Genomic DNA, 26100 nt, shown 5'->3' with positions numbered 1-26100 from the left:
CTCTGTGTGGACGTTGACACCCATTTTTCTGACCACCAAGTTTCCCTGCTTGTGGGCACTGTGTTGGCATGGTTTGCTGCTGCACCTTGTATTCATTTTATACCTTTCAAAGATTTTTTTCCCCCTGTCTTCTTAATTTATTTATTTTTTTTCCTTCTCATTTTCCATCATTCTGGTCATTTTATAATCTCCAACCAATAGAAGTATATAAAGATGTACACTGGCGGAGTGAGCTCATTGGCTGAGCAGATAGCCAATCAGCTTCAAAGGAAAGAACAGCCCAAAACCCTTCTAGACAAGAAGGAACTGGTAAGAGATGTATTAAGGGCACCGTCTGTCTAGATATAGCACAGCTGTGGTAAATAAACCTGGTTTATTCTAAGTAGCTTAGTAACATATATACCTAATATATGCCATGCGGTAACTTTTTTTTAAAGATATCTGAAGTTTGTAACTGAATTTCTAGGACTGACTGGCTGTTTAGAATGTTGTGTGGAAAAACATACTTAGTATCTGTAAAAGTGATTGTTTGCTCTGGAGTCCTGGAGGCCCACATTCATGTAGAACGACGTGAACTCTGAGTAGGTATTTTTATGCTACCTTCAAAACACAATTCTGTCAAAATAATTTGGTTTGTTATGAAATTGTGTAAAACCAACTGGGGATTCCTCTTGGGTGTTGATTAACATCGATTCAGAACCCAGCTAATGCCGATTGCTATATAGAGGGCACATGTGACAGTCACTGCAGTAGTGCCATTGTTTTTCAGGAGAGCCAATAATAAAGTGAGTCATCGTAGTCTGTCTCAAAACAAAATTGCTTAGTGAGGGTTAGTTTCACATATGGAGAGGGTCGTGCACCTCCAGGAGGTGAGTCTAAGAAGTGTTGGCTCTGACAGATCTTCCACCATCCCCCATTACAGGGCTCGATAAAGAAGGAGTTCCCACAGAATTTAGGAGGCAGCGACACGTGCTACTTCTGTCAGAAGCGGGTCTACGTGATGGAGAGGCTGAGTGCTGAGGGCAAGTTCTTCCATCGGAGCTGCTTCAAATGCGAGTACTGCGCCACTACCCTGCGCCTCTCGGCTTACGCCTATGACATCGAGGATGGTGAGTCTATTTGCACTTGAGGCCATACTTAGAAACTGAGCTTAGGGGCACTTTTTTCCACGTGAGCTGACCTTAGGGCTCTTACTGCATTCTTATATATACATTTTTTCTGCCTCTCCTAACCCTTCCCATCCATCTCCCTCTACTCTTTATTTTTTCTCTAAGACTCTTATAAATATTTCCCTAAAGTCACCAAGCTGTAGCACAGTATTACTCAGTAATGACGGTAATGAGAATGGCATGCGTTAATGTAAATCACTTCCCTGGCTTCACAGACACTTGCTTTCTTACCTCAGGGTGGGATCTTAAGATAAAAGGGACACAAAGCGAATAAGGTATTTTTGTCTTTACTTTAGAGAAGGGGAAATGACAGGCCTATGGAAGTCACATTTCTTGCCTCCGGTCAATAACAGCAAATTGAAACTAGATTTCACGCCCTTCGGGTTCTGAGACTTTTGCTTCCTGAGGATGACCGAATTATGCCCACCTCTCTCTAGCATCACTGTTTCTCTGATGAATTGAGAGTTTGTAGCACAGGATCTAAATCTAATTTACTACAGTGTCCAAGCCCTGGCCTTTTGTAACGTTTGTTGCTTTTATAAATAGAACGATGTTAATGGAGCAGAAGGTGGAGAATTATGCAAACAATTAATAAAGCCCAATAGACAGAGGCAGGCTGGCATGCCTGCCATCTAAAGACTCTTTAAAACTCCTTAAAGTAACTGACTACTACACTCATTCCTATGGAATGCTGAAGGAATGTCTTGAAAGGCAGGCTTACTGATTCAAAAGTAATGAAAAGATCTAGATTAATGGGAGTCCTCATAGAGGTGGCATTATGTGCCCTCTTTTTGGATTCCTGGACCCAAATCCAATGTGGGGGCAGGGTGGTGGAGTCCCCTACCCCCGCCCCAATACCAAGTATTTCTCCAACACCAGCAGGGTGTCTAAGAATTCAGCTCAATTCTGACACTAACTACTCGACCCAGAGATAGCATCAGATTCCACACGTTAAGGGCTCAGGCCAGTAATACTGTCCCTTGCCCCCTACTTTAGATACTAGTCATAAGCCCAGGCTATTACCTGTGCTTCTGACCACCAGCTACAGATTGGAGGTTCCAACGACCTCCTTCTTTGGTTCTTCTCATTTGCTAAAATGGCTCACAGAACTCAGGAAAACACTTACATACCAGTTTATTAAAGGATATGGTAAAAGATAACAAATCAACAGCCACATGAAGAAATACATATGGCAAGGTCTAGGGAAAGGGCATAGAGCTTCCATGCCCTCTCCAGGGGCACCACTTTCCCCACATCTCTATATGTTTGCCAACTTGGAAGTTCTCTGAACCCCATCCTCTTGGGTTTTTATGGAGGCTTCATTGTGTAGTCATGTTTGACCAAATCATTGGCCATTGTTTGATTCAGTCTCCAGCCCATCTCCCTTGAGGGGTTGAGAGGTATCCTGGAAGTCCAACCCTCAATCACATGGTTGGTCCTCCTGGCAACAGCCCCTGCCCTTGGGTGGGATCCAAAAGTCACATTAATTGTTACAGCCAAAGATACTTTTATCTCTGTCAACACTTGGGGAATTCCAAGGGTTTGGAGCTGAGTCAGAAACTGGATGAAGACTGAATATACATGAGAAATATATTGGGTTATCTGAATGACTAAATATATATGTCTTATAAATCACAGTATGGTATGTCCATTATATTGGTAGGTAATTTTTGACTGAGGAGATGGTAAGATGATATCACATAGGAGAGGGACACCACCATTAGGAAGTGGTCACTTTAGTCATCCAGGCTCTGCTAATAATGAATAAATAGGCAGCTCTGTCAGAAGTAGCAACAAAGCAGCCAAAGTACTGAACTGAGAAAAGCTAACTCTTACCATTATGGGGTAGCTGGTCCTTAACTTTAGTGAAAAGCACCACCCAGTGAGGGAAGAGTTAAGACAGTTGACTAAATAACAAAAGTATATTCTTAGGTATCAAATTTTCTATTCCACCATTCCTACACACCTGCTCTTTCTGTAACGCCTCTGATTTCTAAGGGTAGGGATTGGCAGATGGAGCCCATCCAGTGTCTTTTAACTGTCCTTGATGCTGGGGTTATTTTAGTTAGCCTTTTACTGAAGTCTGGCTAGAAAGAAGATCGCTCAAGGTCCAGCCAATTAATTGATTTACAAATATTTTTGCCCATAGATTGTTGTGTACTTGTCTTTGCCACATTCTCTTGAGGATACAGATGAAATGTAAAATGTTCCTCAAGGAGCTTACATTCTGGTGGGCATGATAAGACCAGGGCACATGGAGCAACAACAACAATGAAGAGTATATGATTAAGGGCTAACAGACGACATACAGATTTTAACTTTGTAGAAGTTTAGAGGAAGAAGAAATCAATGAAGCTCAGTAGCCTTTAGGAATGACTTAACTGACCTTAGGTGAGACTCTGAGAGAGAAGTATGAAATGGCCAAGTAGAGGAAGAGATGGCATACTAGGCAAGAGAACGACAGGAGCTCAGGTGGAGATGACTGTGACACTGGGCACGGACGAGGCTGGTTGGTGCTTTGTTGTTGACACTGGGGCGGGGAGGACAGTGGATCCAAACAAGCTCCCCAAATTCTAACCCAGATAAACTTTTCATCAGCTCAGCCCCACGACAAAAGACAAGTGAACTGGAGAAAAGAATGGAATTTTGGGGCTCCTGAAGTTTTAGCCTGTTGTTCATCCACATTACCATGTGACTCAGAAATCTAACTGAAGGCCCTTAGATAAGAAAAAGACAGGAAAGTCATAGCTCATTTGTAGGAGGAAAGAAATAACCCCCGCACTATGCTGGGCTCTTTAACATGTACCGTGTCATTCTGCCTTCACAACAACCCTATACAGAACTAGTTTTATTATTGCAGTTTTATATACATCAGGAAAGTGAATTCAGAGAAGTTGTAAATGCTTGTTCAAGTTCACACAACTAATAAGTACTGGTTTGCACTAAATGACCTCTGGGATCCCTTCCAGGTTGGCCTCCTGGGATTAGTGACTCTGGGCCCATGTCAGCTCCACACAGGTAAACTGAGAATCTTACACTTTAGAGAAACATCCACCTTTTTTTACCCTTGTCCCTAATTAGTCTTCCCTTCAGCTCTTTTAAAAGGATGCAGTTTACCCTAAAACTAAGATCTTCTTTCTCTTCCCAAATACTCGCTTATTTTCAACTGCTGCCAACTCTGAAGACAAGGACTCTAAATCAGACAGTACATCAGGTCATTCCCTGTCGTCTCAAGGAGAGAAAACACCCTACTGGCTAAGGTGTTTTGTGAAGGGCCTCCATTGGTAGCAACAAGCCTAAAATAGTCCACTGCTCTCCGTCTCTGCGAGTACCACCCTGACCACTCTCTGCATCTTCCACCTGGACTACTGATCTCCCTGCCTCCACCATTGCCCCCTATAGTCTGCTTCCACAAAGCAACCGAGGAATCTTAAAAGATGTAAATCAGATTTTTGCAACCTCCTGATTTGTACTCTTATGGTCCGCTATAGTACAAATAGAATCTGCTGGGGCTGAGAGCTTGGCATGTCTACCCCAGCCTGCATTTCCTGTCCCTAGCTCACTATACTCCTGCCACACTGATCTCTTTCCATTTCATAAACATGATTAGGCCACTGCTTACCTTAGCAGTTGGCACTGTCTCCTCTCCTGGAATACACTTCCCCCTAATCTTTACAGGGTGGGCTTTTTGTCATTCACTTCTTCGCTCACGTATTCTCCCCTCAGAGGGGCATTTTTCAGACCTCCTGATCTCTAGTACTCATCACTGCTTGGTACTTATTCACATATCATCTGCTCCATCTGAGTAGAGACTAGTCTGTCTTCTTGACTGGAACATTCTCAGTGTTTAGATTTGTACCTGTCCTATAATGGCACTCAGTAAGTTATTGAATGAATAAATGCATGGCCCCATTTTGGCTTAAGCTTGTCCTTTAGCCATCTGTTTCCTCCAATTTCTTTTTCTAGTCTTTCCCATAGTTAATTATCAAGATTTCATTTATTTAGATCATCTAAAATCAGTGGCTTGACTGAATCAACCATAATTTGTGGGTAGTTTATAACAGCGTGGTTGTATTCACTAATTGAGACAGGCATCATAGTGTAGTGACTAAAGGTATAGGTCTTGGAGTCAAGCTTACTAGTAGGTTCAAGTCCTCTGTGAGATTTACTGAGTAGGGGACACTTTGGGCAGGTTGCTTAACGCTTCTGTGCCTCAACTAGAAAAAAGTGGGTAATAATATCTACCTTATTGAGTTCTGAGGATTAAATGAATTGATAGACGTTATAATACATATTTGGCATGTGGTAAATGTTACATAAAAATTAGCTCTTTTTGGGGCGCCTGGGTGGCTCAGTCGGTTAAGCGTCCGACTTCAGCTCAGGTCACGATCTCACGGTCCATGAGTTCGAGCCCCGCGTCAGGCTCTGTGCTGACTGCTCAGAGCCTGGAGCCTGTTTCAGATTCTGTGTCTCCCTCTCTCTCTGACCCTCCCCCGTTCATGCTCTGTCTCTGCCTCAAAAATAAATAAATGTTAAAAAAAAAAATTTTTTTTAAATAAAAAAAAAAAAAATTAGCTCTTTTTGAGACTAAATGTCCATCAACTGACAAATGGATAAAGAAGATGTGGTTTATATTTACAATGGAATACTACTTGGCAATGAGAGAATGAAATCTGGCCATTTGCAGCAATGTGGAGGGAACTGCAGGGTATTATGCTAAGTGAAATAAGTCAGGCAGAGAAAGACAGATACCATATGTTTTCACTCGTATGTGGATCTTTACAAACTTAACAGAAGACCATGGGAGAGGGAAAGGGGAAGAAAAAAGTTACAGAGAGGGAGGGAGGCAAACCATAAGAGAGACTCTTAAGGACTGAGAACAAACTGAGGGTTGACGGGGGGTGGGGAAGAAGGTAAAGTGGGTGATGGGCATGGAGGAGGGCACTTGTTGGGATGAGCACTGGGTGTTGTATGGAAACAAATTTGACAATAAATTGTATTTAAAAATAATAAAATAATAATTAGCTCTTTTTGTTATTAATCTAAGAAGCAAAAAGTACCACCAAGTTGAATGTGGGAAGAGTTTGAGGCAGGAGACATTAATTGAGCACCTATAACACATAATGTGGTCTCTCATTTACTTATCTCACCCTATGAGTAGTATCTTCATATTCTACATAAAGAAACATGTTTCAAAATGCTAAATAGTTTACATGCCTATTGAGTCGTTGAGACAGTATTTAAACTGAGATCTGACTTCAGAGCTCATATTCCTTCTATCACATTGTACTGCATTTATAGAGAAAACAAGTTTCTGGAATTTTCTTGATAATTACCTTTTGGTTAGGCTTGTGGGACTTGTTTTGAAACCTAAGCCTCTTTTCTTTATTAAAATAGAATACCGTAGCAGAATTCAATGAGGATTCCCTGGAGGTTAGCCTATTGAGCTGTTTTTTAAAATCTAGGATTCTACTTTGTAGAAAAAAGCAAACTAATGCAGGGGAAAAAATACAAGAAAGGAGTGAAAGTAACTATAACTGTAGTTTTCTTTTTTTTTTCTTTTTTTTTTTTTTAACATTTATTTATTTTTGAGACAGAGACAGAATGTGAGCTGAGAAGGGGCAGAGAGAGAGGGAGACACGGAATCCAAAGCAAGCTCCAGGCTCCTAGCTGTCGGCACAGAGCCCCACGCAGGGCTCAAACTCAGGAGCTGCGAGATCATGACCTGAGGCAAAGTTGGACTCTTAACCGACTGAGCCACCCAGGCACCCCTATAACTGTAGTTTTCTGATACTGTAATAAAATAAGACTTGGTAACAAGTAATAGAAACTCAAGTCAGATTAAAGTTGAAGCATTAGATTTATATCTTCTTTCTAGATAGCAGTCTCAGAGAAGGGCTGCCCTTCCTCACTATCCCTGAGAATCCCCAAGAATGGCTCTGGTTAGCCTGACTTAGCCACATGCTATATCCTGGAGTGGGCTAGAAGGAAAGGGGATATTATGATTGGCCTATATAGGTCATATATTTATTTTTGTGGTGGATAATTTTAGGCCTCATGGTTGATAGCCCATCAAAATCACGTGGAGGAGGGAAGTGTTCCATAAAGAAGATTAAAATACAGAACAGACAAAAAAGTAGTATACGATCCAAGGACTAATAGTTTTGTCTTTTCCTAATTACATTTTCTCTCTTAGCCAAAATTCACAAAAGTGAAATGGTTTATTACAGATTGTCCAAGCTGAAAAAAACAACCCATGATTCATCTCCCTTCATAGAGAAAAAAGCAGTGAGATTGTTGGTCCTTTGGCTATCAGTGTTCCTGACAATAGATGTAGTGTTTCTGAGTTCTGGTTAAGTGCCAAAAGGTAGTGGGAAATTCTGTTTCAGAAAACATATTATGTGTATGAATATTATTTGACTTATAAAAGTCCATAAACTATGTTTTTCTAAAAGATTTCGTGTTGGGAAGCAGGGTACAGGTAAAAGAACAGAGAAATCAGTTACTTTGAAGGAAAAGAAGAAAGATGTAATCAGAGCACCAAGTAAAGGGGAAAAAAGAAAGAAGTCCATCTCATTTTTATTTCCTTTGACTTTTAGGTCCTCCCCTTTTTTTCTTAGCTTTAGAGATATAATTGACGCATAACATTATATAAGTTTAAGGTGTACAGTGTGTTGATTTATACTTTTATAAATTGTAAAATGATTACCATCATAGTGTTAGGTACCTCCTTCATCCTATCACATAGTTACTAATTTTTTGTGTGGTACGAACTTTTAAGGTCCATTCTCTTAGCAGCATTCAAGCATATAATACAGCATGGTTAGCTATAATCGCCATGCTGTACATTAGATTCCCCAAGCTTGTTAATCTTGTAACTGAAAGTTTGTACTCTTTGACCAGTATCTCCTCATGTTCCCCACCCCTTAACCGCTGGTAACCACCATTGTGCTATCTCCAGAGTTTGTCTTTTTTTAGATTCCACATATAAGTGAGATTATACAGTTTTTGTCTTTCACTATCTGACTTACTTCACTTAGCAAAGTGCTAAGGTCCATCTAAGTTATTACAAATGGCAGGATTTCCTTCTTTCTCATAGCTGACTAATACTGTCTTGTGTATATATACCACATCTTTTTTTCAACGTTTTTTTATTATTTATTTTTGGGACAGAGAGAGACAGAGCATGAACGGGGGAGGGGCAGAGAGAGAGGGAGACACAGAATCGGAAACAGGCTCCAGGCTCCGAGCCATCGGCCCAGAGCCTGACGCGGGGCTCGAACTCACGGACCGCGAGATCGTGACCTGGCTGAAGTCGGACGCTTAACCGACTGCGCCACCCAGGCGCCCCATACCACATCTTTTTTATCCATTCATTCATTGGCAGACATTTAAGGTTGTTTCCATATCTTGGCTATTGTGAGTAATGCTGCAGTGAACATGGAAGTGCAGAAACTGTACAAGATCCTGATTTTCCGTTTCTTTGAATATATACCCAGGAGTGGAATTTTTGGACCATATGGCAGTTCTATTTTTAATTTATTGAGGGACAGCCACACTGTTTTCCAAAGTAGCTGCACCAATTTACATTCCCACCAGAAATTCATTAGGGTTCCTTTTTCCTCGTACCCTTACCAACACTTAATTCTTCTCTTTTTGATGGTAGCATTATAACTGGTGTGAGGGGATATCCTGTGGTTTTGATTTGCATTTCCCTAATGACTAGTAATATTGAGCACCTTTTCATCTACCTGCTGTCCATTTGCATATCTTTTTTGGAAAACTGTCTCTTCAGTTCTTCTGCCCATTTTTTAATCAGGTTGTTAGCTTTTTTGCTGTTGAGTTGTATGAGTTCTTTATATATTTGGATATTAACCCCTTGTCAGATACATGATTTGCAAATATTTTCCCCATTCTGTAGGGAGAAGTATTGCTTTTTCATTTTGTTGATTGTTTCTCTTACTGTGCAGGCACTTTTGACTTTGATGTCATCTCACTTCTGTAGTTTTTGCTTCCGTTGCTTGTGCTTTTGCTGTCATACCTAGGAAATCACTGCCAAGACCACTGTCAAGGAGTTTTTCCCCTGTTTTCATATAGGAGTTTTGTGGTTTGAGGCCTTACACTTAAGTTTTTAATCCATTGCAAGTTCATTTTTGTGAGTGGTATAAGACGGGTCAATTTCATTCTTCTGCATGTGGTTATCCAGTTTTCCCATCACTTTTGGGAAGAGCTGTCCTTTCCCCATCAAGTATGCTTGGCTCCCTTCTCAAATATTAGTTGTCTGTATATGTGGTGTTTATTTCTGGGTTCTTGATTCTGTTCCATTGGTCTGTGTCTGTTTTTATGCCAGTACCATATACTATGTTGATTACTGTAGCTTTGTGATATAGTTTGAAATCAAGAAGTATGATGCCTCTGGCTTTGTTCTTCTTTCTCGGGATTGCTTTAGCTATTCAGTGTCTCTTGTGGCTCCATTCAAATTATAGGGTTTTTTTTTTTCTATCTCTGTGAAAAATGCCATTGGAATTGTGATAGAAATTGCATTGGATCAATGCAATTGATCAATGGTTTGGGTAATATGGACATTTTAACAATATTAATTCATTAATATCTTTCCCTTTGTGTCTTTTTTTATTGTCTTTTATTTATCTATTTATTTATTTAGAGAACAAGAGCAAGAGCAGGGGAGGGGCAGAGAGAGGAAGACAGAGAGAATCTGAAGCAGGCTCTGTGCTGTCAGTGCGTAGCCTAACACAATGCTCAAACTCACGAACCATGAGATCATGACCTGAGCTGGAACCAAGAGTCGGACGCTTGACTGAGCCACTCAGGCTCCCCTTGTTTGTGTCTTCTTAAATTTCTTTTATCAAAGTCTTGTAGTTTTCAGTGTATTGGTCTTTCACTTCCTTAATTAGATTTATTCCTAAGTATTTTGTTGTTTTTGATGCTGGTGTGAATGGGATTGTTTTCTTTACTTTTTCAGATGTTTTTTTGTTAATGTATAGAAACAGTTGCTTTCAGGGTGCCTTCGTGGCCCATTGAGTTAAGCATCTGTCTCTTGATTTCAGCTCAGGTCATGATCTCACAGGTTGTGAGATCGAACCCTGTGTCAGACTCTGTGCAGACAGTGTGGAGCCTGCTTAGGATTCTCTCCCTCCCTATCTGCCCGTCCCCTGCTCACTCTCTTTCTCTCTCCCTCTCTCTCTCAAAATAAGTAAATAAACTTTAAAAAAAAGAAACAATTACTTTCTGTGTATTGTTGATTTTGTATCTTGCAATTTTACTTAATTTGTTGATTAGCTCTGGCAGTGGAATCTAGTCTAGGATTTTCTATATGTAAGATCACCATCTGCAAACAAAGACACTTTTATTTCTTCCTTTCTTATTTGGATGCCTTTTATTTCTTCCTCTTACCTGATTACTCTGGCTAGGACTAGTACTTTCTTGAATAGGAGTGGTGAGAGTGGGCATCCTTGTGTTCCTCATCTTAGAGAAAAAGTTTTCAACCTTTTACCTTTGAAATGATATTGACTATGGTTTTGTTGTATATGATGTTTCTTGTATTGAGGTATGTTCCTTCTATACCCAATTTGTTGATGTTTTTATTATGAAAGGGTGTTATATTTTGTCAAATGCTTTTTCTGCATCTATTGAGATCATATGATTTTTATCTTTCACTTTGTTAGTGTGGTGTATCACATTTATTGATTTGTGTATGTTGAACCATCCTTGCATCCCAGGGATAAATCCCACTTTGTTGTTTTGTTGAATTGGGTTTTCAAATATTGTGTTGAGAATTTTGCATTTGTATTCATCAGGGTTATTGGTCTGTAATTTTCTTGTAGTATACTTATCTGGCTTTGGTATCAGAGTAATGCTAGCCTCATAAAATAATTTGGGGGGTATTTCCTCCTGTTTAGATTTTTGGAAGAGTTTGAGGATTGCTGTTAATTCTTCTATAAATATTGGGCGGGGGGGGGGGGGGGGTGGGGGGCGCCTGCCTGGATGGCTCAGTCAGTTAAGCGTCCGACTTGGGCTCAGGTCGTGATCTCATGGTTAGTGGGTTTGAGCCCCGTGGCAGGCTTTGTGCTGATAGCTCAGAGCCTGGAGCCTGCTTGGGATTCTGTGTCTCCTTCTGTCTCTGCCCCTCCTGACTCAGGTGCACGCACACATGCTCACTCTCTCTCTCCTCTCTCTCAAAAATAAACATTTAAAAAAATGTTTTAATAAATAATTAAAATAAATAAATGTTTAGTGGAATTCACTATCTGCTCCTGGACTTTTCTGGGGACGGTTTTGATTACTGATTCAGTCTCCTTGCTCAGTATTGGTCTATTTAGATTTTCTCTTTCTTCCTGATTCAGTCTTGGTATGATATATATTTTTCGGACTTTGTTCATTTCTTCTAGGTTATCCAGCTTTTTGGTGTATAATTATACATAGTAGCTTCTCATGATCCTATTTCTATAGTATCAGTTGTAATGTCTCCTCTTTCATTTCTGATTTTTTTTTTTGAGTCTTCTGTTTTTCTGAATTAGTATAGTAAAGTATAGTATAGTGTAGTGTAGTGTAGTGTAGTGTAGTATAGTATAGTATAGTAAAGGTTTGTCCATTTGGTTTATTGTTTCAAAAAGCTGGCTCTTAGTTTTCATTACTCTTTTTTATTGTTTTTCTGGTTAGGTTCTCTTATGTTAACTTTGAGAGCAGAAAAGTTTGTTTTGTCAGAGGAGTACCCTTTGCAAATGAAAAGGATAAGTGGGATTACTCCTGTTTCAACAGTTTCTATAGTATGGTCTGTCCTTTAATTTTCAAAAGCCTTGGCTCTTTTAAAGTGGGAGTAAGGGAAGGTTTAAAAAAAAAAATGACCTTTTGTGACTGACTCCCACTACCGGTGTCATGGGAAAAGCCACGATCTGTTTTTCAAATTTTGGGCCACACCTGCAAAAGAAAACGTTTAGGACCCAGTAAACACCTATAAACACAACTAAAAGCTGTAAGGACTAATACTTAACTCTAAGTATGCCACTGTGCACTTTAATGCATTCTGTTGTGCTTCATTCTATTCATAGTCCATTGCAGGATTGTTTGGTTTCATTTTGTATTGGTTTTTAATGCTGATCCCACCCACTAAGGGGTCATAAGGCTGGCTTGTGGATAGTTGTGGGAGAGGGGAGCAGCAGAGGGGGTCCTGTTAAAGCCAGTGCTCAATGCCGCCCCCCCCCCTGCAGTCTTCACGCCTCCACCCTGCGCTTATGTTCATTCTGGTTTCCCCAGAAATGTTACTCCCAGCTTTCCATGTGACCACATCTTTGTTCTACACACACTGCCACTTTGTTTGCTGGCCCTGCCATGCAGGCTTCACGTCTTTGCTCTGGGCGCTGATTGGGTGATGGCTCAATGGCCTTCACATATCCAAAAGAAACCCCCTCCCCCTTCGGGCAAAAGGGAGAGGAGGGCTGAAATCAAAGTTTATAGGGAGGGCTTGGCCTCCTTGGACAAGAACCCTGGGCAGTGGTGACAGCACCCTGTGGCTAGAGGAGAGAGATAGGAGTGTGCTAAGACGAGGGAGTCAAGTTCAGAATTAAGACTCTTGCTCACTTCTTGTCTCCTGCCTCTTCTGCACAGGTAAATTCTACTGCAAACCACACTACTGTTATCGACTCTCCGGCTCCGCACAGAGGAAGAGACCGGCAGTGGCTCCTCTGTCTGGAAAGGTAATGGTAATCTATCTGTAAGTGGGAGAGAAGCAGCAGGCACATTTCTGCACAGTGACAGGTGAAGGTGTGGCCAGCAGGGCCTGCTGAAAGGCCACTAAATTGCCTTTCCTTTGGGTGGGAATGGCCTGAGAGATGGTCGCAGTCCATTTGGGAAGGAAACCAACTCTTCAAGTATAATCTAATGTTGCATTTCACTAAGGTAATGTTCCACACACCACCAGAGTTGGATTTGAGAGACTATATTAGACCCTCCCTCGGGCTCGCTCATATAAAAGACTTTTGTCATTGTAAATAAACATCTTTCTGAGAGACGGACACCCTGAAAAGGAACGTGGCTGTAAATAATCTGCACTTTCTTTATTTCTGTGAATTACTTTACTAAGTACCTTTTTTCCTTCTTTTTTTTTTTTTTTTAATGAGAGTAACTAGCTCCTCCACCTGTCTTTATCAAGATAAACCAGGTATTCCCTTTGCTACATGATATTACCTTGTCAGCATGCAGGCTAACACATCCTTGAGAGGTTTTTGTTGACTGCAGTGGGACTTGTGGGGAAAGGAAAGGTATTCCAAGGTAGACCCAGATTTTGACTCTTGGTGATTTCTACATGAAATATGTCCTGTTTTTTTTTCTTAATACTGTGAGACATACAGCCTGGATTGACAGGTGAGCGCAGTAAACCAGCCAGGCAGGTGTCACTGCCTCCTGAGATTTGAGTGCTTCAGTCAGTCACTCTTCTTTTTCTTGCGGACTTTCCTAGGAGGCCAGAGAACCCCTGCAGGATGGCCCCACTGTGGACACAAATGGACGGGCCAGCACCATTGCCAGCCCTGCTGAGAGAACCCCAGGTAGCCTCACTTCCTTGTTTGGCTGGGTGGCGCGTCACTCTCTTGGCCTCTGTGACAAGGCCAAGGGGATGAGCCAGCACCTCCAAAGCAACATTTCTTCGATTGGGCATCAAGTGACCCAAAACCCTTTGGACTCCTTTTTCATGTGCCAGCTGCTTGCATTTGGAGTCCCCTTTCTCTATGGCCTGTCGGAGGTGCTGGTACAAATCAGAGGGGAGTTTCACTGGCAGACCGTGAGCCAGTAGGGGCACCATCTAGTAAGCGGGATCACCCAAGCTTCAGTAATGTCTATTCAGAATCTCAAAGTACTGTTGCTATAGCCCTGGGGCCTGCCCACACCGATCAGACACACTGGGGTGGTTGGTCTAGGCCCCATCCAGGTAAACAGGAATTCTGAATAGGCTGTTTTTATCACTGACCCGAGTGAGAATCTAGAGTCACAGGGCCTTCTTGTCTTGGACTCCTTTGACAGAGCATGGAATTGTAATAAGACCCCACGATCTGGATTTATGTTCACCCAAACTTGAAATTTTTGCATCCCACTCCCTATTTAGGTATCTAGATAAGCTGACATGGCTCTTCTATTTGACCTGTAACCCATTAAAGGACATGCCCTGTCCTGATCACTTTGGGGCATTTGAACTTCTAATGGAACCAAACCCTAATTTGTTCCATTTCAGCTAATCATTTCCTTATGTCAGGAGGTGAATGACACTATCCCTACCTCTAAAAAACACATTTATTCTGGTTTTAGCTCATGGCTCGTGGACATTAGGTTTGTTGTAAGGAATTGTAGTTTAAAATTGTAGTTTAAAATTGACCCTTAAAATTGAGTCTCTTTGCTATATGTCAAGCCAGCCTGTGAGATGTGTACCACAAACTGTGGAGTGGTCCTGATGCCCTCATTACAGACCCAGACTAGACACAGCCCAGGGTCATTGTGTAGGTGAGAGAGGAAGTCAACAGGGCCATGTTTCTATATCTCACACTTTTTCTGTCTTTCACAGCAGATATATCTCAAGCAGCCATTTACAAACTCATGAAAATTACCATATAAAAACTAAAGATTATCAGCTAATGCTAGAAACTATGGAGAAGGAGTTGGTAGTGAAATTTCCAAATTGGAAAAGAGAAGGATTATCCACTCCACTTTCAAATGAGAGATTTTCAGAGTTGCTTCCTTCCCTGTGCTTAAGAACTGGAGAAAGGGAGAATATACCCAGAGAGGGCAGGGATTTGGAAGCCGAGACCCTGCAAACCCCAGCTGAGCTAGGTAAAATTCGGCCTCTCCTCCTATGTATGCCCTTATTATAATCCAGGGAAGCTTTTTAAGTGCCCTGCCAATTGGACCAACATTTTATAGGAATGTTTAAGCCACGAATGACTTTGGAACCTTCTATGGCCTTGAAACCCTTTATAATTTGTCTTTCCCCTGAAATGCTGGCAGCCTTTTGCAGTTGACACTCTCAGAGCACCAGAGGGAAGTGCTGGCAGAGAAAAATTACCAAAGGGATCTAGACAGAGAGGTCAGCTCTGAGCCCTAGAATACGCACTTGACCAAGTGAGAGCTCCACCTCATCAGTCTGGGCCTCGTCCAGCAGAGATGGACTTTCCAAGGAAGTTGGCTATTCAGTAAAACAGCTCAAGGAAATGAACTTGGTTTTGGGGTATCGAGTGGAGAACACTCTTCAAAAAGAAACACAATGAAGTTCAGGTCATTTCTGAACAAGCCAAGTTTGTTCACTTTCCCATGTGGTTCACTTTGCCATTCTTACTGTCTAGTGTGGAAGCATAATGGATCTCAGGTTTTTAGCAGTTCTAATGAATTAAAGCTTCCATAGAGAAGGAAAAGAATATTCTACAAAGCAAGGAGATGAGAGTTGGCAATGTGAAAAAAAAAATCAAAGCCCTGAGGATGTCTCAGCCCCTGTGTTTCTTGATTCTGAACATGACTTACATGTTCTAGCACAAGGGCTTCAAGATGTGGCATCCCAAAGGAATCACCACCTGAGCTCCTAAAATGAATGAGGCAGGCACTGTCCCCCCACTTTAAGATACTCTGTAGGGCAGTGGGAACACTAGAGCTTGGGGCTGATGCCCCTGGAGACTCGGGCTTTTGGAAGTTACAGCTCTGAGTCTGAACGTGCTCCAGAGCTCCAACACTTCCCCTAGGAGGTGTCTGATCTTTGCTAGCCTCTGTAGAAAAGGAACGGAATTATGGGTGGTAGTTTAGAGTTGGCATGAAGTAGATTTCTTTTTTTCCTTTGATAGGGATATCTTTCTTTAAATCTCAAACTAAAGCTTAACTAGAATTTCCTTTTGAAAAGCTTCAGAAAAACTCAGGTATTTCAGGGTTCCAGAATATGTGTCATGAATAACAGTCATTAACCCAGACCCATGGTACATCTCCTCTCCTGTACGCTAGACAAGAAAAGGCTATAAATGAATGAACTTGATTCCACTGTGTATAAATAAACCATCCTCCTAGATTCCCATCTCCCAGGAAGCAGAGCTGAAAAAGCTATGACTGGCACTTGACCTGCTGTGCTTTTGCCCTGTGCCACCTCTGTATATGTGGAATTACCCTCTTTTCCCTTATGTTCTTTTCCCGTTATGCCAAAATTACTGCCGTTGCCAAAAAACCAAACCACCCACAAGTTAAGAGAACCTGCTTTCAGCCTGCTTTGCAGTGTTGTCTTTCTCTGGTAACCTAACTTGTAACTGCTGCTAATTTAGTGTTTGGAGGAGGACATTGTTTACAGTGCTGTTGTTTATAATGTGCTTTTAATGTAGAAACCCTCTTTTCTGTTCCCCAAATCTGTAAATGCCTTGTTTCTAAGCTTCTTACACTGAATAGATTAGTGGACCTGGCACAGATTTTCTTACCCTGGCCTCCTAGCACCTGCCCTGACTTTAAGAAAAAGTGGGACAACAACAGGTAGAGAAAGAAAAACCCTAAATGAGGTATCTTCCCCTTGAATACAAGACCCTCAACTGCAGGTTTTTTGGATCCTTTCTTTGTGAGAGGAATTCCCTTTACAGTTCATATAGCATATAGAAGACAATCAAAAATGAATCATAAAGGCTATGGGAATCATAAGGTAAGAGAAGAGCTTTTTTCTTCCAGTACAGGCCACAGAGATGGGATGGAAAAGATAGTGTTAATTTTAAAAGCTGCCTAGCAGATTGCAAGTGGCGGGTGCCTGCTCCCTGTCCCTAGACAACCCTTGCATGATCACCATTAGATTCCATAGTTTGGATGCCACACGGGCCATTAGGAAATGCAGGCACTTCCCACACCGGCTAGAATAGCCATGCAGTATGAGGGATTCCATGCACTCCTGGGGTTCCTGCCTGTCAGGACAAAGTTAGGAAATCTCACTGCTTCCCAGGCTCCCTTCCCTTGTAGGCGTTTCTGGGTAACTTCTTAGTAGAGCAAAGAGAATCTTACAGTCCAGCTGAACTCCCCAGCCCTCCCCCACAAGTCTTAGTTTGATGGTGATGTGTAAATATTTATACACATACACATGTATATTTATGTAGATTTAATTTCATATATACAAGTAGATAGTTATATATTGTGTCATAACTAATAATAATAATAATAATAATAATAATAATAATGAAGCTGTTTCTGAAGCTTCTTGTTCCTTGGTTCTGGAAATCAAGGGAGCCTTTTTACACTGGGGAACCATGCCACTGGCCTGGGTTAGAGTTAGGGTCAGGATTTACGGGAATAGAGCAACCAGCACACCTGTGGAGGTGGAGACTTTGGGGTGGGGGGGGGGGGGGCGGCATGGATGTCTCAGAAAATGAGCAGCACACACTCCCAACCTCGGAAAGTTGATTTGGGAGCAGACTAGGAAAGCAGGGGTTCTGTTGCTTGCGAAATGCCACAGAAGACCAAACCCCCCACCTTACCTCTGTTTTGCTTCTAGGCTTGTGTATCAGTTACATTGGGTTAGTTATTGTAGCTTCCCTATTGTCTCAGTGTTTGGTGTCTTTCGGGCAGTGGACTGTTTTCAGTCCCTCCTAAAGGGGCCGCAGCATGGCCTTGAAGTCCTGATCAGTGAATTAAGGGGTTCCCTTTTTCCTGGGCCATTCGGCTTGGGGTGGAGGTGGGGGGATGGCAACAAGCCAGGTTCCCATGGCAGTGGTACAGAGATGCCAGAGCAAGGGAGGATGAACTGTGCCAAGGAATGCATCACCTGTCCGCTTCTGGCCTTCCCTAAAGCCTTTATTTTTGCCCTTGTTTTTAATCTGTGATGTGAGTTTTTGGTGTCTTTCTTTGTGAGTTTTTTAATTTCATTGTGTAACTTTGTTTTTGCCGTTACTGTGAAACTAAGGTGTTGTGCTTTTAATTTTTTTTTAACAAATGTTACCATTCTTATTTAAGAGAATAAATTCCAAACAATCTTCAGGTTTCTGAGTTTTTCTTTTCCTTCCCTTTTTCCTGTTTGGAGGGTGGGAAAGGGATTAGCTTTTCAGGTCTCAGGAGTGGGCCTGAAAGCCATTGTGCCTCAGGACTGTCAGTTCTGGGGTGGGATCAGGAGAGAGTGTAGATGTATTAAAATGGGGAAATGGGCTGTTTACACCTAAAATATAGATTGTCATTAACAGAAGGGCCTCTATTCACGGGGGATGTGGAAGACATTTTGTTCTGTAGCAGCTGCAGATAGAAAAGAGCGGAAAGACACCACCTGTGCCCCACATCCAGTCAGCCAGCATGAGGGACTTGAGGACTAGAGCAGATGGAGGGATAGAAACACACACTGAGCCCATGTCTGCCATGGAGACACAGAGCCAGGTGCCTGCCTTTCCTGTTCCTGACTCTAGCAGACTGCTATAGGGAACTGGGGTAGTTATGTTTCTCTCCTCGGCTTTGAGGCTTTTGCCTAAGGCACAGTGACCTCACTCCTGATGACTTTGAAGGTTCTTGTTCTGTTCTCCCCAGCTGATGTCTCTCTCTTTCTGTCTTTGCTGTGGCCTAGACACTAAGCTAGGATATCCAGTTCTGCTTGGCCACTCACTCTCAAGCCTGGAGAAATGAACCTGGGCCCTTCTCACACACACTGCTGTGACCGTAGCAGTGATGGCCTCTTATGCAGTGTTGGCATACTGACCACAGTGGCACAGCCCACCTTTGGTGCTAAATTGGGCCAAAAGAGGGCAGCTGGTGAGGGAGCACTCAGCACCAAGTCTGCTCCCACTGGGCTCTAGGGAATTGGGTGTCTGTTGTTAAAAAGGCCTTCCTGGCCTCCTCTACTCTGAAGCAGTCTGCTTAGGATCTAGAGTTCTTAGGTTTACCCACAGAGTAGAGAAGCACAGTGCTGGGTTCTCCTGGCATTCTAGATTACCAGACTACTCTGTCAGGGAGCCTGAAGTTCTGTCAGAACACCGTTGTTTGTAATCCTCAGAGCATGGCTGGTTCAGAATTTATCCCCACAGAGAGTTTGAGTGGCCTCTCTTGGCCTGCTCATTCCCACCCCCACCTCCAAGTCTATGATCTGTTGTTCCCCTTTCTTTGAAATGAGTCAGTCCCTATCCTGGTGCCTGAAAAAGGCTGGGAGAAAAAGAATTGGGATGTGAGGGATGCAATAAGCAACAATTAATAAATTGACTAAGAATCAGTAAGGATAAATATATGTATATAATTTTCAAATTTTTGACCTTTGCCTCTGTTGCATTTTCCATGCCCCAGTAATAAAGGGGAGAAGAGCCAACATTGTTCAGAACAGTGTCCTAAGGCATCTAACAAGAAGATGTTGACACCTGATGTGATTCCGTGCCACCCATTGTGAAGACCCTGAATAATTCCCTTTGGGTCTCGGTTTCTTTCTGAAACTTCTTGAAATCCATTCTCTTTTTTTCTCATAAATTCCCTGAAGATGTCCCTAATTTAGATACTCCCTATGAGGGATCCTCTGGTGTAGATGTGGAAGCAGTACAGGCAATGAAAATGGGCCACTCTATTTTCATACTGAAAAATAGGGCAAAATGATGCCATGTCAGACCCAGGTCCCACAAGTGTCCCCCTTGATGTACAAATAGAAGAAAAATGCCCATGTGGGGCTGTCTTAAATATAGCAGCCAGACAGAGATTTCAGGAAGAATCCTCCCTGAATCCCAGTCCCTTTCTCAAGGCTCCAAAACCTCATGGAGACTCCAAAACCAGTCCTTACCTTGAAACTCACACCCAGCCAAGCATCCAGCAAGTGCCAACAAGTAGATTAGTCATAATGAAATGAGAGGGAGGGAAGTCAAATTGGCACTCCCTGCCTAGGTTAGGCCATGGGGCTGTGTTCCTCTCTCTGTCTCGTCACTGCCCATAATTCTCGGCTGTGTGTGTTGGCTCCTGATAGCTCTTTCTTCACAATTGCTCCTTGTCTCTTCAACACTTACATTCTGGACGGGGTAGGCTTTTGCGCAGAAACACCTTCCACATGCCTGAGAAGAGAGGTGGGGCTCCAGCAGAAGTGACTCTCCTTCAATTACTTCCAGGTTTCACTAGCCACATGCACACTGTTTCCTTTTTTACTTCCTGTGGGTCAGCTTCCACGTAGCTTTGCGTAGTTTATGAACATTTTGAATTATTTCTGAGGCATTTTTATGGGCCTCCAGGAAGGACAATGGGCAAAAGGTTGAGTCACTGCCAGCGCCCAAACCCTAACTCAAGCTAACTAAACTCGACCTTGCCTTGCTTTGATGTTGTTCTTTTCCTCCCAACCTGTACGCACAAGTATAGTCCGAGAGCTCCCAAAATATGAAGAAGGCTCACACCCCTCACCGGGGCCCCTCATTGGCATAAAAGGGGGAGTTTTAGAACACATTTCAACAGAAAGGGAGTCCAGGGCCCCAGCTCTGCCTTGCTATAGAACAGAGTCTCCTGGGGCCATCCTAGGATAATTAGTAGAAAAATTTTTACAACTGAGTCAGAATTTCCATTGGCCTCGTATGTTTTCTTCACCTCTATTCTTTCTTACCTAGCTTGTTGTGATTGTACATTAATCATATGAAACTGTTCCAAATGTGCCTATTAAGTGATTGAATTCCTTATTCTGTATTTTTGTAAAATATCAGGATTATTTCCATTTTGTCACTGTTTCATAGGATAGCCTGATTTCTTTTAGGTCCTTGCCTGGGACTGTAGGCCTTTAGTAATTATTTCATAGTAAGTCACCTGTTACCAGAAGAACTTTACACCCAGGAATATCTGCCTCTCTAAGCTTCAAAAGCTCCCTTCCCTGTACCCTGTGTCCTAGTATTACTGGGCCTCTACTAAAGCCAAGTCCCTGAAAAAGATGAACTCAGCTAAAAGGGTAAGAGCCCCAAGTTTAGTTACTAAAGACCGCCACTACCAGGCAAGGACATAAGGGCACCAGAAAACTCAGGACCTCAGTGAGTTTTGGTTTCCTCAGCAAACATAGGACAAAACCAGAACGGTTTCACTGGCAAAGGCCTAAATAAATATGTTTTCATTCAGTTCTCATGTTCTTTCAAGGTTATAATAAAGCCAGGAATACTATGAAAGTACATTCTAGAGAGGGTAATCCTCTTAACATGTGGTAGCTGCTCAGAAAGCAAACCTGAAACTAAAAAGTATGACTAGGTAGACTCTAACTGGAACCTTAAGGAGAAGAGTTTGTCTCTAAAAGTTAACTCGTAGGGGGTTTCTTAGACTGAGCTCAACCCGATAACCAGTGAATAGCTGATATTGACTATAATAGGATTATAACAGCTTATTCATTCTTTTTTTTTTTTAAGTTTATTTACTTATTTTGAGAGAGAGGGAGTGAGAGTGTGGGAGTACATGCACGCACAAGTGGTAGAGAGGGGCAGAGAGAGAATCCCAAGCAGGTTCCTCAGTGTCAGTGCAGGGCCTGGAGCCTGACATGGGATGTGGGGCTCGAACTCACGAACCGTGAGATCATGACCTGAGCCAAAATCAAGAGTCAGATTCTTAACCAACTGAGCCACCCAAGTGCCCCAACAGCTTATTTATTGTTTCTCTGTTTTTAGAACTAAGTCAGAGAGATACCAACTATAAAGTTTCCCTCCCACCATTTTACCAACAAAAGACTTACTTGAGTTAGTAGGTTCTTCTTTTAAAAGTAAATATTCTCTCCTAGAGTTACTCTAATGTGAATTACTCTAAACCAGCTACTTCCCTGTCTTTTAGCTGGTTCACCTTTCTTGGGGAATTAGCATTGGTACAAAAGCCTAGTAACATTGGGACACAGGGTGCAGGGAAGATGGCTCCAGGGCTATCCAAATCTCAGTGAAGGGCTTTGTAGAAGTAGGCAGCACTGGGCATCTGGGGTAACGGGGAATTGATAGTATGTAGAAGTTAACAGCCAGAGTCTTAAAGGCTTTGCTCTATTGCTGATAGCTGGCAACCATCCTTCATGCTGCTGAAAATATTGCACCAGAGAGCTGTCTGTATTTATAATCAAGGGAGCCCCTTCTCTGCCAAAGTCTTTAACTCAAATAAAAATAAGAGATTAAAACTTGAAGCTAACTCCTATTGTTTCCCCCATGTGGTGAATACTGGTTAATTTACCATAGTCTATGTACTAACTCATAGAAAATAATTTAGGAAGACACATAGTAGTAATAATAACCGATAATAACCTAGCACTTATATGTACTAAGCATTGTCTAGGAGTTTTATGTATAGCATTCATGTGATCCTCACAGTAGCCTGTGAGGGAAGTATTATATCACAGATGAGGAAATAGGCACACAGAAGTCGAACAGACTTGGTCAAAGCCACATAAACAGTCGATACAGAGTCAGGATAGAATCCATGCAGAAGATCCAAGAGCATTGTTTACACACTATGCCATACAGCTTCCCTTCATCTGTTTTCTGTAACCTCACCTTGTCAGTACTTGGTAAAAGGGAAAAACACTATGTGTAGCTCCGCAAATAAGATTTTTGTAAACATGTGTGAATGTGCTATATAAATCAGTGAGTGTGCATTTGGATTATTTCTGAGAGATATACATCCTCCAGTTTCCTGGGCAGTGATCCCAGGGCTAGGAGTATGCCTTTGGGAAGATACTATATTAAAGAGAGAAAGGTTTTATCACTGAGGTGTGAGGGGGGGAAAGCATCAAAAATTGAGGAAGAGGATAATAATCACTGAATTGACTGTAAATAATATGAAATGGACTCCTTCTTTGTTTTCTCCATGTCAGCTGTCTTTGCTCATTACAGATAAAATCAAGCCTAAGGTTTGTATTAGCACGAATAAGCCCAGAACAGGCGTATGTCCCTCCAAATGGGAACATACCTTGCTGACAACCTGGAGGAGATGGAATTATGTTTGGCGGGCGGGGAGGGCGGGGGATGTTTATTGTTGTTGTTCCCTGGACCCCAGTGAAACTGCTTCTAACTTATAAATCTTTGCTTATCCTCTGGCTCTACTATCTCATTTTATTATACTTCTTTAAAACGCTCCAGGATGGTTGAACTGACGTTTTCATTCTTACTGCTTTTACAAAACTATCATTCACAGTCCTCATAGGAAATTACCTGCCCTGGCCCTGGGTAGAGTTTGGGTATGAGGGAAGAGAGAGATGATTCTATGCCTCTTTTGTACCGACAGTTTGAATAGAGTCACCTGTGATGTCAGAGAAACATGGATGTTCTTACCTGCACAAGTTTGGGCTACTTTGGACTCAACTCACATGTCAAATGACTGACTTTTAAATCTTTGGACTAAATATACATATCATTCCGGGTGAACAATTTTGGTTTTGCCCTGTTGGTTAAAATTTGGTGCAGGCACAGAACTGATTTCAAGAAGTGTCCTGAACACATTTGGACACAGCTTTGGAAAGGCATGACAGGATAGGGAGCTCCTAGAGCTCACAGATAAGATGTTTTTGGAAAGTGGAAAAAGAGAAAGAAGATACGTTTTGCCACATTGTGTCTTCAAGCCTAGTTTTCTCCCTGGGTTTACTGAGAGGTCCTGCCATAATGTGTCTGTCACAGACTATTCTAGCTAAAAGTGAGTGAAAGGAGAAGTCTCCTTTAATTCCTACTTTGGCCTAATCGTGGGGCTCGCACGTAAGATAAGTGTGGACAGTATGGGGGTATGGGTAAGTTGTCCTTGAGTGGCATTGCTGAGGGTGAGCAAGGTCATCTTTTGTAAGTGGAGGTGTACCATAGGGTGATGAAAGTCCCCGTGTCTCATGCAACGACTTGTACATCTGCTCAGTGTGTGCATGAGAACTAGCTCCTCACTCAGCAATCTGAACATCTTCCCTAGATTTCCTCTCTGTGGGCAGCAAGCCAAGAGCTGTCTGTTCAGCGTGGCAGTTTTCAGTTGGCCATTCATATATTGCATTTCCGTTGGTCAAGATGTCTTACCTTGGCAGCAGAGATGAAGATTCATGAGCTCACTACTCTTTGTTCTTAATGCACCCAGTCCAGTCAAGCCACAGTCAGAATATTTGGTGGACTGGTGGCCTGTTGGTGGGAGATTAGAAATAGTTTGATATAAATTCTAGGCCAGTGCTTCTCCAGCTCATCACTGTTGACATTTTGGGCTGGATAACTCTTTGTTGTGGAGACTGTCCTGTGCATTGTAGGATATTTGGCAATATCCCTGGCCTCTACCCATTAGACGTCAGTACACCCCCCTCCCCAGACTATGACAACCAGAACTGTCTCCAGCTATTGCCAAATCATACCTGAGGGAAAAAGTCAGAAATGGCATGACATTGATATGCAGTTAACCTCAATTTTATTGTTCCCAGTAGGAGATCAGGAAAGAGTGTGAGAATAATGAAGGTGATACAGGACCATGTTGGAGCCTTACAGGAGTATCTCTAAGTTTTTCTGCCTCGCCCTGTGAAAATTATGAACACCTACATTCCAAAATATGTATACTTATGTACATGCCGGTACCCCACTAACATTGCATTTGCTATTGGGCATTTACAAAACATTTTAGAAGGCAGGGTAAAAAATAAATTAAGAATGAAGGTCTAGGGGTGCCTGGGTGGCTCAGTCAGTTAAGCGTCTGACTTCAACTCAGGTCATGATCTCACGGTACGTGAGTTCAAGCCTCGCGTCAGGCTCTGCACTGACAGCTCAGAGCCTGGAGCCTGCTTCGGATTCTGTGTCTCCCTCTCTCTCTGCCCCTCCCCTGCTCACACTCTGCTTCTCTCTCTCTCAAAAATAAACATTAAAAAAAAAAAAAAAACTTGTAAAGAATGAAGGTCTAGTGTTTTTTCCAGTGAATTAATTGTCCCTGCACCCTCAGAATGTGCTTACCCTTCTGGGAAGACCACAGCCTCAGAGAAATGGGCTGGGTCTAAATGGAACAAGCATAGATCTTGATAACAAAAGATCCTAATTTGAGTTCCAAGTCTGCAGCCTATTATCCTTGTCATCTTTGGTCATTACCTTCTCGGAGCCTAACATATGAAATTATAAAATGAAAAAAAAATAGAGCCTGCTCCTCTCTATTTCATAAGGTTGTTGTAAAAAGCAAATAAGCTAAAATGTATGGAAACTTGTTTATTTAAAAGCTTTATAGGAATATCACATATTATTATCATTTGTAGGAATTCCAGAAAATTCTGGAATAATTGGAGTGAGAAAATGAATTAGGACTGTTTCTACTGACTGGCTGATGGTCTCCCGCTCTGGTCTGTGTGTCCTGTGGGGTTAGGACAAGAAGGCCCATTGGGATATGTTCTAACCAGCAGAGGTTTAGGGGAAGGGGAGATCTGACTGGGGGGAGAGATTAGGGGAACAGAACAGTAAGAAGGGTTTGGCTCTCTTTAGTCTTTAGGGGAATGGGCTGGGGTGAGTTGGCCTGCATGCACCAAATGCCAGCTCTTTTGAAGCATTGTTAAGTCTCTGCAAGTGCTTGGCTAAATTTGGCATTGCTTTTTTCTCGGCTTGCATGGATGGGATGTGAAATCACATAGTAATTCCATGATACCCTAGGGAGTCTTCACCATAGTAATGAAAGTGAAAACAATCATAGATAGGGTTTACATTAAAGTAAATTGTTAACACCTAACCCAAAAGTCAGGCCTGAGCATGTGCCAGTTAGCCTTATCCTAGGCAGAATTAGGGTTACACATGGTCCTAGGGACTGTCTGCATCTCTGCTGGCTTGACCCACAACCGCCATCCCCTGTAGTCCTCAGTGCCACCTCATGACCCATTTGCAGGAGGGAAGGGTCTGATTTTTTCTTTTGGAATCAGTGTACAGATGGGCACTTTACGGGGGCCCAGAAGACCGTAGCCCCCACCTGCTGCCAATGCTACAGCGTCATTCGTTAGCAAGGACTCTCCGAGTCCAGGTCAGTGTGCCCCATTCCATCAGCCTTGTAGAGCCTCTGT

The 26100-nt window shown here is 42.3% G+C and overlaps 1 protein-coding gene across 24 annotated transcripts in view; it reads left to right on the top strand.

Moving 5' to 3' along the window:
• Positions 1-26100, top strand: part of MICAL3 (microtubule associated monooxygenase, calponin and LIM domain containing 3) — a 228325-nt gene that overhangs the window by 137631 nt on the left and 64594 nt on the right. For 19 of the 24 annotated variants that reach the window (XR_002084566.2, XM_019465075.2, XM_019465079.2 and 16 more), the window contains 4 exons: positions 202-309; positions 923-1109; positions 12795-12883; positions 13645-13732. Coding sequence is in view for 23 of the 24 variants with exons in the window: in XM_019465075.2 (XP_019320620.2) it covers positions 202-309; positions 923-1109; positions 12795-12883; positions 13645-13732 (472 nt within the window). In the remaining variant the exon portion in view is untranslated. Of the gene's footprint in view, positions 1-201; positions 310-922; positions 1110-12794; positions 12884-13644; positions 18153-26100 lie in introns of those variants that run through there. The other 5 variants (XM_019465096.2, XM_019465095.2, XM_019465092.2 and 2 more) reach the window with 2 other exon arrangements.

This window comes from Panthera pardus, unplaced genomic scaffold (assembly GCF_024362965.1).
Source record: "Panthera pardus isolate Hobbes unplaced genomic scaffold, ASM2436296v1 HiC_scaffold_6, whole genome shotgun sequence".
Classification (NCBI taxonomy): domain Eukaryota; kingdom Metazoa; phylum Chordata; class Mammalia; order Carnivora; family Felidae; genus Panthera; species Panthera pardus.
Note: the sequence above shows the minus strand (reverse complement) of the source record. Positions and strands in the feature narration are given on the sequence as shown.